Below are 20,318 nucleotides of genomic sequence, written 5' to 3' on the forward strand. Positions count from 1 at the left end.
CTCTCTCTCTCTCGTCTCACACACACACACACACACACACTCTCTCTCTCTCTCTCTCTCTCTCTCTCTCTCTCTCTCTCTTACCATTTTCTTCTTTCCCTTATGTCATACTTGCGGACAAGCTGTTCAAACTTCATTTCCCAGCATGCATTGCTCGAACACCTCCACCAATCAGATTCCTCGGCCTACCCTCCATTGAAAAAAGAGGCTCGAATCGAGACTGAAAACGTTGTCGATGCAGTGTGAATGTTTATACACAGGCATTTCCTGCAATATTATCAGTTTTTGAATATAATAAATGGCCTCGACTTTACTGTCACCCATGGTGGATTATTATAACGACGAGGAGGAGCTAGACAGTGTGGATGAAGATGAAGATCGCAGTTTCAGAGGCAGAGACTCGGAAGAAGGTGATTACGCACAATCATTTAAGTTTATTTACCTTTTAATCCCATTCACGTATGATTTATGGATTGAAAGACACGTTTCATTTGTTAATGAGTCAACTGGCTGTAGATTGGTAATGAAGTACTGGCTCTGTGAAGAGTAAACATGCAGGAAAGTGTGCACATGTGTGTCGAGGTGTTTTGTTTATTTTAGAGCTCGCTGGCTTTTTGCAACCTCGTCTGCATGCGTATAGTGATATTTTTAGACCGAAATGATGGCTGTGTAAGCATTTAACTGTATAATGGTTATGCATTTTCTCACAGCTGTATGTGTTATGTGCTATACAGCCTGTTGATATTCAGTTAGCCGTTAGCACGCGTCTGGAAGCAAATATAAATATAATATGTTGAATGTTTTTGTTGTTTTCATTTTCATGCATACAGCCTCGAAGTCAGGTGAACCAGAGGACTTGTTTTCAAAGTAACATGTTGATTTATGGTGGCAAATGTGTGGTTTGAGATGCTTGAAGTTGACCTCCCCTCAGTCAGCTAGTCTCTGATGGTGTCATAAAACACATTAGAGATGAGAATGACGGGAGTGAAATCAGACTTGATTTGTTTTCACTATCCACTCATAAAAAAAAAAAAAAAAATCAATAGTTAAAATATTAGAACATCTGGAATAATGAACAAGTTGTTGGTTTTTACAAACTGTTTCAATATATATCAAGTTCATCTTGCAGTTTTGAGAGACAAATAAGTACAGCATTCCCAAATATGTCCCCTCATCAGTGTTGAATGGTATATGATAATCTCATAGAATTAATTATTTTTTTTTAAATGAAGTTACACAGCATCTTTTTTTTCCTTGTGACATTGGCAGATTTTTGAATTGTACTGTATGTTTTGTGCATGCTGTTATCATGATTTCATATTAATTTAGAAACTACAAATCTCTCTCTTTATGAATAATATTTGTCCTTTTCAAACTTAATTGGTCAAATGGACAATTGATATGAAGTTAAATCAAAAAGTTTAAAGTGGTAAAATATAATTTTCCTCCTTCATACATATATATAAATGTTAAACAAAAATTATACTGTTAAAAAGGTTAATGTGTTAACTATCCTTAAAAAAAATTCCAAGTTCTTTGTAGGAAAATAGTATATTATCAGTCAAAAGTTTGGGGTCGGTAAGATTTTAAAAAGAAGTATTTTATGCTCACCAAGTCTGCATTTATTTGATCAAAAATACAGAAAAACATTTGTGAAATTTTATTACAATTTAAAATAACTGTTTTTGTTATAATATAAATATATATATATATATATATATATATATATATATATATGTGTATATTTAATAAATAATCAAACCAAATGTATAAATAAACAAACAAAGTGATGGCAAAGCTGAATGTTCAGCATCATTACTCCAGTCTTCAGTGTCACATGACCCTTCAGAAGTCACTCTAATATGCTTATTTGATGTACAAGAAACATTTCTTATTATCAGCAATGCTGTGCTTCTTAAAAACTGTAATGCACCTTTTTCGGGATTCTTTGATGAACAGTTCAAGTAAAAAATCTTTTCAGTTCTGATCAATTATGCATCATTGCTGAATTGAAGTTAATAATAATAATAATAGTAATCTCACCTGGATAAAGGCAACTACATGAATGCAAGTGTCTTCATTAGGAGTTAATGATATAGTATTTGTCTTTTAGTGTGGGTAGGTGTCTTTGCATTAGTGCTGAAATGTGTGCTTTATGTATGTCATTTTAATTATCTTTGGTCTTTGTTTATTATTGGTACTTCAGATTTAGTCTTAGAATCAACTTTACAGTTCCCAGATAGCAGATAATGCGAACTCAATATAATATAATATAATATAATATAATATAATATAATATAATATAATATAATATAATATAATATAATATAATATAATATAATATAATAATAATATAATATAATATAATATAATATAATTCCTTTGGTAAGAAAAAGTCTGCAAACAACATGTAATATCTGGTTCAATTACCATAGAAAATGACATTGAGATACCATGTCTGTCCGCTAGATGGTGCTGTATACGTGCAGTTATCACTTCCATAAACTCTATGTCCTAACATTTGGCATCCAAAAGTAGTTTGATGGGGTCAAGTCCGGGCTTTGTGCAAGATAGTCAAGTTCTTCCATAACTGTCATATCCTATAGTGTATAATTAATGTATTTCTATATTGTTTGTTATTATTATAGACACGGAAGATGCCAGTGAAACAGATCTGGCCAAACATGATGAGGACGATTATGTTGAAATCAAAGAACAGTAAGTACTCATTGACTAGCATTCATTCATGACAAGAGATACACAAATTGAGTAGTATTTATTAAAATGAAATAAACTCTGCATTACAGTACTGTGTATGTCATACAAGTATAAATAACTCACTGCCTTTTTTTCAAAACTTTTCTTTTATTAATATTATTGTTTTTGATTATGCAGATATCTATTTAATATAAAGTGTTTAATCTACACTTTATTTCTTTCTTTACTGTGAAAAACATGTGTATGACACATTTCTGCTATTATTTGCATGCTATGAAATAAAACTAGTTCAATTCTTTGAGATATTTAGTTTTTGTCTTGATTTCAGGATGTATCAGGACAAACTGGCATCTCTGAAAAGACAGCTACAACAACTGCAAGAAGGTGACTGGGAGAACATATATTCACTATTGAAATTATATAAATATATTTTAGAAATACTCAAGTAATTTTGTAGTCAAGCACTTTACGTCTTAATATGTAAGTATGCTGAAATGATACTTTCCTTTATTTACAAATGTTACTGTATATCAACACTTTCATAATAAATGAAATAAAAACCTACGCTTTTCTTTGGGGAAAAAAATATACTACTATTACTGTTACCTTTAGTACTTAGGGTATTGAACATATATAAACTCTATATAAAGGCGTAATTGTTTGTTGACGTTGTTATTCAGTAAAACAAGTGGTAGAAGGCAGCCTGTGAACAACACAATATATTATGTAAAAATTGTCTCTGCTAGCACGGGGACACTGATACCTTAAAAATATAATAGATTTTGATTTTTGATTTTTTGAGAATAATGACCTGGCTTGATGGATAGTGGTCTAAAAAGAGGATGTAGCCTAATCAAAACAAAAGGTTGTTCAAATAATGTAATCTACTACCATTGTGCTCTTGATCAAGACAGGTTATTCCAATGGGATTGTCCCTGTAATAAGTGTACAATACATCTCTGTGGATAAAAAATGTCAGCTAAAAATTAGTAAATTATATCACCTATGCATTTCCACAGGCACGCTGCAGGAGTACCAGAAGAGAATGAAGAAGCTTGATCAGCAGTATAAAGAGAGACTTCGTAATGCTGGTAAGGATGATTTATAGTAAAGCTTTTCATATCAATGTCGGTGTTAATATTTCAAGAGCCAACATTACATTATTAATGCTTATCTCTTATTTGTGCTTGCTCTCATTTTCTGTCCCTCTCCTCCAATCTCTTTATCTTTTCAGACCTCTTTCTACAACTTGAGGTAAGCTGCAAATTATACATTTTATGTATCTGTGGATTTATTACTGCAGAAAGAAACAGCTATGACAGGTTAATTTATGTTAAATGTCTTGTAGACAGAACAGGTGGAGAGGAACTACATCAAAGAGAAAAAAGCAGCGGTGAACGAATTTGACGATAAGAAAGTGGAACTGAAGGAAAACCTTATTGCAGAGCTGGAAGAGAAGAAGAAGATGATCGAGAACGAGAAATTAACAATGGAGCTGACAGGAGGTAAGAAAGTGAAAAAGAGAGATCAGATAGAAAAATGCAACCTGAGAGAGTTTTTGTGCAAGCCATTGTTAGTATTGCTGTTGTCGAGAATAAGATCCTGTTCCTATAGCTGAACGTTTAGCTATTCTCTTTTGTGTTAAAAGAAAAACAAAAATCTTGAAGCAATAGTTCACCCAAAAATGAAATTCTGTCATCATTTACTCCCTCATGCCATTCCACACCTAAATGAGTTTTTTTATTTTTCTGCAGAACACAATAAGAGAATGTTTTTTTCCAAGCAATGAACAAAGGCTGAGGGACCATTAAGCTTCAAAAAGACAAAAGCACCATAAAAATATAATAAAAGTGATAAAATGCTCTTGAGTTCATGAGAGAAGCAGCAATGTCCGATTCATAAATGCACCATTCTTTTGAGTTAAAGGGATACTCCACCCCAAAATGTCTTCGGAACACAATTTAAGATATTTTGGATGAAAACTGGGAGGCTTGTGACTGTCCCATAGACTGCCAATTAAGTTACACTGTCAAGGTCCAGAAAAGTATGAAAGACATCGTCAGAATAGTCCATCTGCCATCAGTTATGAAGCGATGAGGATACTTTAAGTGAAGAAAACAAAAATAATGACTTTATTCAACAATTCCTTTGTCAACAGTCTTCTCTGTCTCTCCATATCACCGTATGCTCTTCTGTATCAGCCGCGCCACAATTCTACATGTTTTTCTTTCAAATCAAAGCTAAATACACATAGAAACAGTGCATCCTTGTGGCGCGGCTGATACAGAAGAGCATACGCAGCATACGGAACCACTGATGGCAGATGGACTACGATGTCTTTCATACTTTTCTGGACCTTGACAGTGTATTTTACTTGGCAGTCTATGTGACATTCACAAGCCTCCCGGTTTTCATCCAAAATTTCTTAATTTGTGTTCCGAAGACGAACAAAGCTTTTACGGGTTTGGAACGACATGGGGTTAAGTGATTTAATGACAAAATTTTCATTTTGGGGTGGAGTATCCCTTTAATGAATCGTTATTTTAATTTACAAAAGCAAACTGAATGATTTGTTAACAGATCCGATTGTACTGGTTCACAAGTTCAATACACAGACTTAATGATCCAGTCAATGTGGTTAACTCACTGGAGAGGACAATTATCAGTGAAAAAATACTTACATTTTGATCACACAAAGCTATTGTATGACTTCAGAAGACTTTAATTATACTTTTATGTTATTCATCATTTTTCAAGGTTGAAAGCCTCAGTTGCCATTCATTGCAATTGTGTGAAAAAGATTGAGTTCTTTTTTTTTGTGCAAGATATTCCTTGAAACCCATGAACCTAGTTGGCTGTCTGTTTATTTATTTTAGATTCCATGGAGGTGAAACCTATTATGACCCGGAAGCTCCGGAGACGACCCAATGATCCTGTGCCCATTCCAGACAAGCGGAGAAAGCCGGCACCTGATATCCTTCACATAGCAGTAGAGAAAGAGCACATGCAACACTTAAGCCACCAATAAATCACTTAAACGGGTCATCTTCTATGCGACTAGAAGATGACCCATCTTCTTTATTTTATTTAATTCCCCCGAAGTCCATTTCTAATGTTAGTCATAGTCTCTGGCACCAAAAACAATGCAGTGCAGTTTTACATGACAATTTACAACCTCTCTCTAACCTTTAGTATTAAAGTGCCCTTATTGTGCCATTTCCAATGTTGCCTTTCATGCAGTGTGTAAAGTAGCTGTATGTGAATGTAAACAATCTGCAAAATTGTAAAGGTGAAAGTGCACGGTAAATAAGTTATTGTCTCCCAAAAAGAAAGAATTGACTCTGAACAGCCTAAACGAGTCATCAGTATTCAAATCCCACTTCTGTAACGGCTACATGTCACGGGGAAACACATTTGCATAATGCCTGCCTATGTTCTAGGCTGGCCGGCTGCGAACAACTTGACCCCACCCTCAAACACAGTAGCTTGTTCGTGTGGTTATTGGTTAACATCATGTCGAGAAGACGCTCTGTCCTACGCTGTGAAAGTAAGTTAATTTTATTTTCACTTCCCGAAAGATGAGGCTTCAGAGAATCTGACCAATCAGAGCAGAGTAGGATCACAGTACGGATGGGTTTAGAGAGACTGAATCTTAGGACTGCTTCAGACGAATCATTTTAGAATTGTTGGAAAATGAGATTATATTAAATGCTTATTTTGAGAAAACAAAAGCATTTTTGACCTTGCATGCATGTAAACCTATTGTAGGAGACTCCCAAAACAATATTAGGAACATTAAAAATGGCATAATAGGGGCACTTTAAATAGCCTGTTACTGCTACTGTACCTTTAAGAGTTCATAATGTAAATGACCTCTATTTTCATAATCAGATTTTTTTAACTATCCTCACCCCAGTTAAACTATTTACTCACTGATGAACAGATCATGGAGGATCTAAGAACGTTAAATAAGGTAAGGTTACGTCTCAGTAAAACTGTAATTGGCTCTATTTTTATGAAGCCCCATAAAAGTCTAGCTAAGTACAAAATCAGCTGCCTCACAGATACCATATCAGAGTATGTTTTTGCCTAATTTTCAATATGTCTCGTTCTACAACAGTATCATTGTTAATCAAATTATAATACACTTGCATATTCATTTGCAGGCTATGAGATGAGAAAAAGTGTGATAGAAAAATTTTAATAAAAATTTCCATTTCATCAAAACGTAATGAAAGACTTCATGACTTGCATCTTGGCTTTGGAGAAAGGATTTTTTTTTCCTTTCCTGAAAGCTCTCTATTAGGTAATGAAAAGTAAGATCCCTTGAAAATGTGATTATGTCAGTGATACATGAGAAAATTCTGATATTACTTGGTGATGAGAAGAAATGGGGAAAAAATGCTTTAAAACTAAAAATAAAATAGGAAATAGAAAAGAAAATAGCTATTTGACTCTGACATACTATTGGATTTGCTGCCAGTTAGTGTTTGACCAAGATATCAAGTTGTTTGTCCATGTCTGTCATTTTTTTAAAACTGAGATTGCTGAAGAAAATCAAAACAATCTTCTTTTTTTGCTTCATTTCGTTTATAGCTTAAATCTCCGAAAAGACCAGGTATGGACGTTTTGTCTTTTAGAGGTGATTCCCTATATATTTCACCAGAAATTTCCTATCAGTTTATTTTAGCCACAAAGGCTTTAAAAGAAATTAATTGAAAATGAATGTGTGATGTTTTTCAGCGTCCCCGTCTTCTCCAGAGCACCTCCCATCGACTCCAGTGGACACCCCATCCCAGCGTTATGAGGCACGGATAGAGGAGGGGAAACTCTACTATGATAAGAGATGGTAAGGTATTCTGTTCTACTGGGCTTTGCAAACATTATTAACCCCGGGTGAATGTAATTCTGAGTTATCATGCTTCACACAGTTCAGACATCATTACACTATTCTGGTTTTAAAATTTCACACTGTATATTTCTTATCTCTGACATAACATGCTGTTTTGCATATTTATAATGTCAGTGACTAAATAATGTTGGTTTAAACAGATGATAACCCAGGGTGAAAGCCCTTATGAAGACTGTCTGGTTAACATTGTGGAAATTAATGGTGTATTTACTGCTTCTACCAGTTGACCCTATGATTCTTGCAAGACCCTAAAGCCTCCAAAAATCTTACAGTCACTCTCTGGTATTTATTCTGTCCACAAGATGGAGCATTCAGTCTTCTGATTTTCAATTCTATCATGTTGTAATTTACATAAAGGACAAAGTCCCTTCACAGAGCTGGACTGAACTGTCTGTCTGTCTGTCTGTCTGTCTATCTATCTATCTATCTATCTATCTATCTATCTATCTATCTATCTATCTATCTATCTATCTATCTATCTATCTATCTATCTATCGTTATATCTATCTATCTGTCGTTCTATCTGTCGTTCTATCTATCTATCTATCTATCTATCGTTCTATCTATCGTACTATCTATCTATCTATCTATCTATCTATCTATCTATTGTTCTATCTATCGTACTATCTATCTATCGTTCTATCTATCTATCTATCTATCTATCTATTGTTCTGTCTATCGTACTATCTATCTACCTATCGTACTATCTATCTATCTATTGTTCTTTCGTTCTATCTATTGTTCTATCTATCTATTGTTCTATCTGTCATTCTCTCTCTGTCTGTAATAATCATAAAGGCTTATTTGTCTGCATAATTTGTATCTTAAAATGTTTACAATTTTTCATAATGATATGATGCATAATGATATGATGCATAAAAGTAACATGGCATGTAAAAGAGGTTATTTAAGGAATATTTAAAGCTTGTTGCATTGTATTTGGGCTCTAAGCTATCTTTAATATCTTAGTTATTACTTTAAGCTGTTATTTCATTAGTTATGTGTACGTAAGGTTGTGTATGTGATGTATTTGCAAGAGGTAGTTTCCTTAAACAAGGCAACATCTGTGCCGGGATTCAGTGTCATGCATTGCTGACATGGTATTTACCGTCGTCTGTGTTGTGATATTTAATAATGTAAACATCATGGGCATGGTGATCCACATATTCTGACATGCAATACTCTGTAAAGACTATATAAATCTTTATTTCATTGTTTGTGTGATCAAAGTGCACAGGAAGCTTGTGGTTTAGGAGATTACTTTTTTTCTTTTGCATTTTTGACATTAAACGTCATGAATGCCTCTGGATTTTTATGAGTGTGTCAGCACGCATTCATCCAGTCGTGCCCTTTAGACAGTGGGTTGCCATAGCTTTCAGCAATGCAATCCAACCGGAATATTTGTGTGCAGATGAGGAGAGAGTGAGCGGAGGACGAAATGTGGTCTAGGGTGATACCGCAGGCATTAAATGTATAATGTTGCATGTGTATTAAATTGCATGCTTTTTTTAATGATGAGTGGAGAGGTTTAGTTATGCCGCAATCTGAACTTTTCCAGAGGATGTTTATGTGAGAAGGTTGAAGCCACAGGATACTTTTGCTCTCTCTCTGCGCTGTTTTAAGAGATGACAAGCTCTCCCTCTCTAATTAGTGGCGTTTGCTAAGGCAACCGTCACTGTTACTATTGCTTTTGTGCCACAGCAAAATAAATTATACTTTACTTGACTTATAAAAGTGAGCTTGAAGTCTGTATTCAATGTTATGTAACAAAAATATAAAAATTGATTACGTTTATTAAGTTGTCCTCCTCAGCGGGTTGCATGCCAGAAACAAACAGTGTGACACTTGAGAAGCAGTTCTTTCCTCGCTGCTGAATCTATTGCTATAATTTTCACAGTAATTGATGGTAAAAGAAATTGCGTTTTACCTGAATTGTGAATGTAAGTTTGTGTTCTGTGTTGTAAGTATTCTGGTGTAGTGTAATGCAGTAAAATGAAGAAATAATACTGAAAAACCTCTTTATATTGAGTTCACGGGCTGCAACATTGAAGCACACATAAACTCAGCAAAAAAAAAAAAGATATGTCCCCTTTTCAGGATGCTGTATTTTAAAGGTAAATTTGTAAAATCGAAATAAGCTGTACATGTTTTTATTACAAAAGGTTTAAACAATGTTATTCACACTTGTTCAATAAACAATTTCACAACAGTCCTTAAGACATTTAAGGCTTACAGGCAGTAGACAATTAAGGTCACAGGTACAGTAACTTAGGAAAGTAAAGAGACCTTTCTACTGATTCTGATCACTTGTATGAACATGCCATAATCCTGCTGCAAGGAGGCATGAGGACTGCAGATGTGGCCAGAGCAATAAGCTGCACTGTCCGTAATGTAAGAGGCCTAAGACACTGCTACAGGGAGACAGGAAGGACAGCTGAACGTCCTTGCATTGGCAAACCACGTGTCTGCCCAGAACTGTCTGGGAACTGCCTTTGTGGAATAGTGGGGAAACCTCTCTGGTGGCTACACCGATTCATTTGTTCACTGCAGCTTTTGATACACAGGGACTGAGAACATGCCCCTAAAGGGAATTTTTTGTGATGGTCTCTCAGTCTAGAGGATCTTAAATGACTAATGCTGTTATTGTTTCAGGTACCATAAAAGTCAAGCAATCTATCTGGAGTCCAAGGAGAACACCAAGATCAGCTGTGTCATCAGCTCTGTGGGGACCAATGAGGTCTGTGTCTGATTCTCTCCTCTGATTGGTGCTAAACAAATGACTGTGCTCTTCAAACTAATGACCTGCTCAGAGGGGGAATAAACAGCAGGTTATTGAGATCAGCCCAAGTGCATCAGCTTTGGAGGGCCAGAAGAGGAAAATTCTCATTTAGTCGCTCTCATTTATTGTAATCGGCATATCAAATTGTACGAGGATGTCTTTCCAATAGCTTTTGTCTCATTTGCATCCTTTTAATGCCAGCATCAATAACACACTGCATAGATCTGGACTTGTACTTGCTGAGCCAGTGGCTTTGGAGTACAAATCACTGTTTGGGATTCATTTGGATGCTGGAAGAAGTTGGTACAGGATAAATACTGAAGTGCTTTGTCTTGGATTTCGATTCTCTTGCAGATCTGGGTGAGAAAGACAAGTGACAGTACGAAGATGAGGATCTATTTAGGGCAGCTGCAACGAGGGGCCTTCATCATTAGACGCCGGTCAGCAGCATAGACGTCACTCTTCCTCATCTTCTTCTCTTTCCTGTGTGAGTGTGTGTGTGTGTGTGTGTGTGTTTTTAAACAAACATTTTAAAGCTTTTCCTGTTTTACCAAATCATCTTCTACATGTTGAAGCATGATATTTCTTCCTGCCTCTTATCTTATTTTTCTATCTCTCTCTCACGTATGATATAGATATTACCAAAGTATATCATGAAATGTCTAACATTTATCTTTATTTTTGCATTTTCTTTCTCAATGAATTTTGCATTGTACATGTAATGCAGTCACAACGTCTGAGGTAATGTTTAACCCTTTACTGTTTGATTTCAAAGAGCTCTCTACGATGAAGCGAGTAGACAACAATCCACTTTGACATTATATTGTATTACCAGTAAGGCATTTTCAATTGTAATTTTGTATGTTTTTTTGGGGGGTATGTAATGCCATAATCTATTCTCTCCATGCGTTTGAAAGTGTACAGGGTTTCAAATTACTTTGCGAGTTTTAATTTTGTATTCAGTCGAATATTAAATAAATTTGGCTCATACAGTACAAAGCAACATTTATTTCTTCAGAATTGTTTTTTTTTTTTTCTCCCCTTTAACAGTGCTGTAAGTTGACCTTGTTTTTAATGCCCTTCTACATGCATGTATAATGAGAAGCAATCATTTGCATTCGTATTTATGTTCCTGGCAGAAGATTATTTTTTTATATATACCAATCAACTAAATTTCAGCAGGTTGCTAAGATGTTTATAGTGCCTAGATATACCAGCTTCTCAAGATTTTTATTATCTTGGGAATGCCTACTGTTACATTTTAATTGTAACATTGATTAAAGGAATAGTTCACCCAAAAATGAAAATTTCAACATGATGTTACGATTAGATTCAACAGGTTTACTACAATTACAACATTTCCCAATGATTTTAGGAATAAATTATGGGTAAGGTTAGGTTTAGGGCTAGGGATTGGGTTTGGTCTATATTTATGGACAGTAATGTTGATCCAGGATCAACAAAACATGTTGATCCAGGAACATGTCTTAAATGATGAATTCAAGGCGACCTAAAATGGGTAAATGAAAACTAGAAACCTTTTTGTGAAATCACTGTTGTTGTCCTTGTAATTTTCAGTCTTTTAGCCTCCCGGACCCACTGTCTGTTTGAGACAACACCTATTTTGGATGTCCTGTCAATTTCCTGGCGTAATGAATTTTTTTATTTTATTTTTTTCATTTCCTCTATAAATGACTCCATTCCTTCCCAAAACTTTTTTTTTGTTTGTATGTTTTTTTGTTTTTTTTTGACATCTTTTCTGCCGTTATGTCCATTTTAAAGTATTTTTTTCTTTTTCAGGAAATAGTCCTTGTTGTCAAATCAATTCATGTGTTCAGAGTTGTATAAAACTTGTATTATTACCTCTCTTTCCTGTCAGAAACGCTTGACAGGTGTCCCTTGACATCTTGTTGCTCGTTAAATTGTACTTGTTTAACAGCACTCGAGTAAATTATTATCACCTTTCTCATTATAACATGCAAATCAGCAGCAACATGTTGTATGTAGTAGTTCTTGATTTAATTTATTACATACTATGAACTGAAATCCCATTCATTTTTTCCATAGGATTTTTCTCCATGATTTTGAACCTCTACAGGCCTTTAAAGACAGACCTACTGTTAGCTCCAATATTATTAATCAATGGTATTGGCTTTTGTTGAAGCCATCTGCATTACTTAGGCTACTACTTTCAAATTTCTGGTAAAAAGCTACATTACCCATGCTTCTGCAAAGTAATCTCCACCAATTAGAGAACTGAAGCAAACTGCACCAAAATAACTCTTTAGCACCTGCTCACTCCCACTGCAGATACCATAAGAGTCAGTCTCCATGTGCCTTGAAACTACTTAAATCTTAAGTACTACTTAAATGCTTATTGGGACTGTAGTTATTTCCCTGATAAAAGCTGTTATGTACCTTTGTTTTGATTTTTTTTTTCTTTTTTCAAAGTTGTGATTCACTTTGTAGCTGGTTGACTTGTTCATGGCTTAAACCTCTTCAGCAAAGACTTGGAAAAAATGGAAATGAATGGGAAAAAAAAATAACTTTTCTAAAATCAAGGCTGCTAAAAAAAATGTCCAGGCACTGTTGTATTTTATAAATGTTACATTTAAGAATGAGTCACATAAATGCAGATGCAAGCACTTGGCAATGCTCGGTCTGGCTAAACATACTTGACTTGTGGTGACAAACCTCATTTAAATGCCTCTGACATTAAACATGATATGTTATTATTCGGGCAAGTCTGTTTGCTCTTTTAAAACACTCCAAGACGTCTTTTCCACACTGTGACTGTGACGGTCTAACAGCAAAGTTAGCAAATTTCATGTGAAATGTGAAACTGCACTGTTAAAAATATCACATGGATTGCTTCTTATTTTTACCCTCGTATATTACATTTTCATGATAAAAAAAAAAACTGTGAACATAATATCTAAACTCCTTTTTGAAAACACGTTGCTCATTATTGAATGGCCTCTGTGAAAATGGGAATCCACAAAAACTCATTTAGTCTTTTTTGCATTTAAATAGACAGTTCCTCCAGGGCCAGTTAGCATGAAATAAATCACCAGTCAAATCGATGATGCCTAATTACAGGAATCAATATTAGTAAGGGTCAGCAAAGGTTGCATTAGATGAAAATACATTGTAATGACCAAGTGAATGTTTGCAATAAATACTCGTTATTTATTCCCTAGAAATAATCTTTAACCTATCATTATTTGGTATTGGGAAAAGGATTTCATTTAGGCTTTTCTGCTCTGAACAGTTAAAGTGCCTTATTAGTGCGAGCAGTGCTAGTATATAAATCGCTGCAGCTCTCACTGTGGTGGCTTTAACACAAGGGTTCTCTGGACACCAGCTCTACTTCAGCTTCTCCGTTTCAATGCCGTTTTCTTTCTGAATCGGTTTTCATGCTGTCCTGTGTACCAGACGCTGCAAATCTGTTGCTGCCCATGGGACGTCTGACTGTTTGAGGTTTGGCCCCTGGGCCGCTCTGGTTTGTTAAGGGGAATATGGGTTTGATATATGCTCCAGGTTGCTCTGCGTGTTTGTATTTCCTCCTGCTTTATCTGTCAAAGGCAGACCTGGTTGAAGTTGTAGAAGGAAGTAGTACATTTTGAAGTTTCTACTTTACTTGCATGAGTGCCATCTGAAGGTTCATGTTCTGTTTAATAGTATAGTTCACCCAAAAATTTTAATTCTGACATCTCATGTTGCCTGAAACTTTTCATTTTCTTTCTTCTAGTCTTTTCCATGCAAACAAAGCAAATAAGCACCAATATATTATAGAATTAGTATTTTAAAGCCAACATTTTTGTGAGGAATGGAACCTGAGGTTGGTGCCGTCCATCGATCTTTAAGATGTTTGTAACTTCAAACCATTGCTTCTAAGATGTGAGTCCTCTATCCATAATATTCGTTTCTCCAAGGGAAAAAAGTAATCTGGTCTCAATCAGGAGAGAAATGTGCACAGATCAAGCATCATTTACAAGTGAAAACTGTCCAGAACTGTTCTAAACAAATATGTCGGTGGATTTTGATGTGAGAGGACAACAGTGGATTGACTTTTTCACTGAAGGAAGTATTATGAATTATGGACTGGGATTATTGCAGTTTAAAGTTTGAACACCTTATTGATGAATTTGTTTCTTAATTTTTTTTTATTTACATGTTAATTGATGGATTGGCGTCATGTGGATTACTTGTGGATTATTGTGATGTTTTTATCAGCTGTTTGAACTCTCATTCTGACGGCACCCATTCACTACAGAGGAGCAATGGGTGAGGAAGTGATGTAAAGCTAAATTTCTCCAAATCTGTTCCAACGAAGAAACAAAGTCCTCTACATCTTGGATGGCTTGAGAGTGAGTACATGTTCTTATTCAGGATATCAATTCCTTTGACTTGATTTTGTTATTTAAAATTGCTGCATGCAATTTTCTACTGCCTGGTCTTTCATCCACCACTTCAGATGTTCCACTCTGCACGTGGCATAACTAGCGGAGTCACACACCGTCCTTTGTCTCTATAATATTTTCCCTCATTTTCATTCAAATATGCATTGTGGTGTTCAGACCTTTTTTTGTCAAGACTTAACATCTGCTACAAGTTGTGACTGTGAAAATCCATTTGTTGTTTGCGGCCTTCCTTTTCACATCTCTCTGATTTACATATCTCTGGCTACGTGTTGTATTCTTTCACGCTGATGCTTAACAGCTGCTACATGAATATGTAATATTTCACACATGTCCGTTTCTTGAGGGGAAATTAGAGCCGTAGTGGGAATAATAGCTTAATTATGTGTTGTGAGTCTGGGTCAATACCTGCACGAGAGAAAATTAGTCTCTGATTTTTCTGATGGACTGTTTTGTTGTGTTTCCATGGTGTTTGGTGCCAAATCTTGAAAAATGAATTTTTAAAATGCAATCAAGATCTAAAGAAAATAATGGAACTTTTAAAGCTAGAGAAACAGTTCCAATTTCAATAGTAAATAAGAAATGTTGAATATTTTGCATTATTTGGAGTTTTCTATAGAGAGAAAGAATGAAGGATGCCAGATAAATTGCCCTTTGCTTGTTATTTGTTGGGGGGGTCAGGAGGTTCTGTAGAGCTGCTGCAGAGGGAACGGATGGCATCACAATAGATCGATAAAGCAAAGTGTATTCCACATGATAGAGTGCAACAGGGCTCGAGCACAGCGGTGCATGTTGCATTTGTTGCTTGTGCGCTCTCTACAACCTAGTGATTAATCGATCAACCCCCTTCTCTATAGTCCCCTTCTGATTACTTCCAGAGAACATCGAGCGTCAGAGAACTGCTCTTTTATTGTGAGGGAACAGATGGAGGGATGATTCAAAATAAACATCTCACAGGAGTCCGAAGTTCACTACTTGACAGCATGACAAAGACATTTCAGATTTGATTGTGTGAGTGGGTTGATAGTGTGGAAAGAGGTGGCTGTGTTCCAGAATCTAGTGGGCTGCTTTCTTAGACAGCATTTAAAAAAAAGAAGATATTTTGATGAATAATTCTACTTTTTTTGTCCATACAATTAAAGTCAGTGGGCTCTAAAACACACTTGTCCATATTGAATTTCATTGCATCGACAAATGAAGAAAAAGCACTGAAATGTTTCAAGAGATCTTATATTGTGTTCCACGGAAGAAAGAAATTCATACAGGTTTAGAACAACATGAAGGGGATTAAATGGTGACAGGATATTCATTTTGAGATCAACTATGCCTTTCAGTCATTATAACTCACCACTTGTGAGTATAAGTGTTGCATTTCTGTGTAGCTGTTTAAAGTGTTTCCGTAAATCAACTCCAAACTCTCAATCACTCAATATTCCCATTTGGAATTTTCATGTACAGTTTTTCATATACAACCTTTTAAAACCATTTAAAGTGCAATAAAATAAATTGTTATTTTATTCAGCAAGGACAGATGTTTATAATATCACAAAAGATTTCTATCTTAAATTTGGAAATTTGTATTCTTCAAAGCATCACAGTTTCCACAAAATATTAAGCAGCACAACTTTTTCCTACGTTAATAATATTGTGAAATCACACATTAGAATGATTTCTGAAGAATCATGTAACTGAAGACTGGAGTGATGATGCTGAAAATTCAGCAATGCATCACAGGAATAAATTATATTTTAAAATATATTAGTCAAGTCAAGTCAAGTCTGCTTTATTGTCAATTCTTCCACATGTACAGTACATACATACAGAGAATCGAAATTGCGTTACTCTCAGACCCCCGGTGCATACAGATAACACTAACAGTAGAGCCTAAAAATCTAGATCAAATATAAAATATAAGATAAAAAACTATACAATAAGGGAATGTAAAAAAAGACATAATAGAAAAAAATAAAATAAAAAATAAGGTTAAATAAAAGCAGCGCAAGGCACATGGCAGATAGAGTGCAAACCAGTGAACAAACAGTGCAGATAAAAAGATTTTTAGTGCATAAAAAAAAATAGCTTATTCAGTCTGATTAAAAGTGACAAGTGACAAAGGGCTCAGAGCAGTTATTTTATTAAACTGACTGATGAGGAGGTAGAATGATGTCAAATCCATGGTGAATGAGGTAGTGAGCAGACCACTGCTGCACAAAGTGACTGGTGCATGACATTCGTATGTTAGAGGGAGGGGGGGGTCATAGTTCAGTGGTGCCTGAGGCAGAAGAGGGACGGGGGGGTAAGTTCGGGAGCGAGTTCAGCTTCCTGACAGCCTGATGGATGAAGCTGTCCTTCAGTCTGCTGGTCCTGGCCTGGAGACTTTCGCAGTCTCTCCTCCCTGATGGCAGCAGACTGAAGAAGCTGTGTGACGGTGTGAGTGGGATCACCTGCAATGCAGAGGGCTTTTCGAGTGAGACGGGTTCCATAAATGTCTGGAGGGAGGGGAGAGAGAGACACCAATGATCTTCTCAGCTGCTCTCACTATGCGTTGCAGAGTCTTCCGGCAGGACGCGTTGCAGGCGCCATACCACACAGTGATGCAGCTGGTCAGAATGCTCTCGATGGTGCCTCTGTAGAAGGTGTACATGATGGGGGGGTGGGGCTCTGGCTCTCCTCAGTTTGCGGAGGAAGTAGAGACGCTGCTGTGATTTCTTGGCCAGTGCTGCAGTGTTGTCGGTCCAGGAGAGGTCCTCTGTGATGTGCACACCCAGGAACTTGGTGCTGCTCACTCTCTTCCACAGTCGCACCATTGATGGCTCAGAGGAACATGCTGAGTGTGCGCTCTCCTGAAGTCCACAAACAATCTCCTTCGTCTTCTCCACGTTCAGAGAGAGATTGTTGTCACTGCACCACCCGGCCAGTCGGCTCACCTCGCTCCTGTAGTTTGTCTCATCTCTGTTGCTAATGAGACCCACCACAGTCGTGTCATCCGCAAACTTAATGAAGAGGTTGGAGTTGTGTTGACGGTGTGCAGTCGTGGGTCAGCAGAGTGAAGAGGAGGGGGCTCCAGCACACATCCCTTGGGGGGCCCCAGTGTTCAGTGTGATGGTGCTGGATGTGTTGCTGCCGACACGTACTGCCTGAGGTCTTCCAGTCAGAAAGTCCAACAGCCAGTTGCACAGCGAAGTGTTGAGCCCAAGCTCGACCAGTTTGTGAATGAGCTGTTGAGGGATGATTGTGTTGAATGCTGAACTGAAGTCTATGAACAACATTCTGACGTATGAGTCTTTTTCCTCTAGATGTGTGAGTGCTGAGTGGAGGGTAGTTGAGATGGCATCATCGGTCGACCGGTTGGACCGATATGCAAACTGGAATGGGTCCAGGGAGGGGGGGAGGGCAGACTTAATGTGGTGCATGACTAGCCGTTCAAAGCACTTCATGAGGATGGGAGTAAGTGCAACAGGACGGTAGTCATTGAAGCATGATGGAGATGGCTCTTCGGGACTGGAATGATGGTGGTAGCTTTGAAGCATGTGGGAACAACAGCTTGACCTAAGTGAGATGTTGAAAATGTCTGTGAAGACATCAGTGAGTTTGCTGCACAGTCTCTCAGTACACGCCCAGGAATGTTGTCAGGACCCGGAGCTTTGCGTGCATTGATCCTGCTGAAGGATCTCCTCACGCTGTCTGGGGTCAGCATCATCACCTGGTCACTGGGAGGAGGTGGAGTCTTCTGTGCAGTGGAGCTGTTTTGTGCCTCAAAGCGATGCGAAGAAGGGGTTCAGCTCGTTCAGCAGAGAGATGTGCTGTCACAGGTCCGCTGTGGTGGCTTGTAGTCCGTAATGGTCTGTATCCCCTGCCACAGGCTCCGAGTGTCTCTGCTGTCGCTGAATTGATGGGCTATCCTCCTGGAGTACTGTCTCTTAGCCTCTCTGATGCCGCGGGATAGGTTGATAGAAAATAGTTATTATATTTCATAGTATACCCGTTTTTACTGTATTTTTGATCAAATAAATTCAGCCTTGGTGAGCATAATAGACTTCTTCAAAGACATTAAAAAAAATCTTACCCACCCCAAATTTTTTAACATTACGGTATATTAAAATTATTATGTTAATATATAAATTATATTATATAAGTAAATTGTGTTTTTTTTTTATGTAATGTTACAGTATATTCCTCTGCCTGCTGATTTGGTTTAAAATGATAAATGTTTTAACTTTATTTTACACTGTTTTAGTTCTTCAGTCAAATGTCTTGAATCTATTTGGCTACAATGGCTGTTCCCTTGAAATGAGGGTTTATCTGACTCAAAAAATATCTTGCCATTTCAGAGCAAATACACAAATACTGAGATATACAAAGTACTTTCCTAAGGCTGAGAAATAATGAGTCATATTTTTTTTAGACTAATGGTATGTTACATAATATGTAGCAAATGTACACTGATTGTGATATGCATCTTGTTGAGTCTGATTCCTCTCAAGGTTTCTCTCCCCCTTCACCTAAACATCTTTTTTTTTTCTTGTCTCAGTTGCCTTTGCCTTTGCTCACTAGGTTTTTTTTGTACAGGTGCTTTGAAACAATATGTGTTGTGAAAGCTACATAAAAATACAATTAACTTAACGTGACAGTATCGCCAAACCCTACTGCCTACCTAGATAGCATTTCAGCAATCATATGCACTAAGGCAACATTATATAATGCTACATGCTGCCTTTCAGAACTTGTTTGACTATGCGATGGTGCTGAAGTTTAAAGGTATAGAGGAGTAAAACATGAAAGAGAGAGAGAAAGTGATGAAAATAACACTGTGCTTTACGCAAATCTGACCATAAGCATCTGTGCTTTAATGGCCGCTCTCATTCACTATCCTCTGCATTTTTTATGGCTCATGACACACTGTGAATGTCATCAGTTTTCCTCTTCCTCACTCCTTACAGAAACACACCCCCATGCTTAATGAAAAGAAGTGCCGTGTAGCACAGTCGAGTGTGTGACTTTTCTTCCCGCTGCTATGGACACGCCATTTTGTCTCTCATTCCCTTTATTAAAATTGAGCTCAAAATTACCAGCAATTAGTGTTGCTGTGACAACGCCATGCTTATTTTCTCTCCTTTTTCAAGCGTGATGCTGAAACAGTTGGCTCTCAAAATGAAATTTTTGTTTTATCAAGAAAAGTCAACCAAGTTACATATTCTGTACTTAAATTAAATTTTTAAAAATATTCTCAGCATGTTAATATGTTTTCTGTACACTACCTTTCCAGTGTTTGGGGTCGGTAAGATCATTTTAATGTTTTTGAAAGAAGACTCTTATGCCAATTGATGCATTTATTTGATCAAAATATGGTGAAAAAAAGAAAAAAAAAGGTAGAATTGTGAAATATTACAATTTAAAAATAACTTTAAAATATATTTTAAAATGTAATTTATTTCTGTGATTACTCCAGTCTATAATGTCACATGATCCTTCAGAAATCATTCTAATA

The 20,318-nt window shown here is 36.5% G+C and overlaps 1 protein-coding gene across 2 annotated transcripts; it reads left to right on the forward strand.

Moving 5' to 3' along the window:
• Positions 1 to 138: 138 nt before the first annotated feature.
• On the forward strand, positions 139 to 11,407 carry suds3 (SDS3 homolog, SIN3A corepressor complex component). Of its 2 annotated transcripts, none has more exons than XM_042753451.1 (12): positions 139 to 410; positions 2,649 to 2,718; positions 3,047 to 3,102; positions 3,738 to 3,809; positions 3,953 to 3,972; positions 4,067 to 4,223; positions 5,595 to 5,690; positions 6,630 to 6,691; positions 7,315 to 7,360; positions 7,462 to 7,567; positions 10,283 to 10,367; positions 10,764 to 11,407. In XM_042753451.1, exons 1-12 carry the CDS (start codon positions 299 to 301, stop codon positions 10,860 to 10,862), a joined length of 981 nt encoding a protein of 326 aa, XP_042609385.1. In that variant the 5' UTR covers positions 139 to 298; the 3' UTR covers positions 10,863 to 11,407. The 2 variants fall into 2 exon arrangements, with proteins under 2 accessions (XP_042609385.1, XP_042609392.1); XM_042753458.1 differs by having other exon boundaries at positions 7,315 to 7,336.
• Positions 11,408 to 20,318: the final 8,911 nt, after the last annotated feature.

Source organism: Cyprinus carpio, chromosome A5 (genome assembly GCF_018340385.1).
Source record: "Cyprinus carpio isolate SPL01 chromosome A5, ASM1834038v1, whole genome shotgun sequence".
NCBI classification, from domain to species: Eukaryota; Metazoa; Chordata; class Actinopteri; order Cypriniformes; family Cyprinidae; genus Cyprinus; species Cyprinus carpio.

Bases quoted from the DNA above. Each gene is read 5' to 3' on its own strand.
- suds3 (XM_042753451.1), top strand. From the start codon at position 299: ATGGCCTCGACTTTACTGTCACCCATGGTGGATTATTATAACGACGAG. The intron at 411-2,648 runs GTGATTACGCAC...TTATTATTATAG, and splicing joins AGGCAGAGACTCGGAAGAAG to ACACGGAAGATGCCAGTGAA. The intron at 4,224-5,594 runs GTAAGAAAGTGA...TATTTATTTTAG, and splicing joins AACAATGGAGCTGACAGGAG to ATTCCATGGAGGTGAAACCT.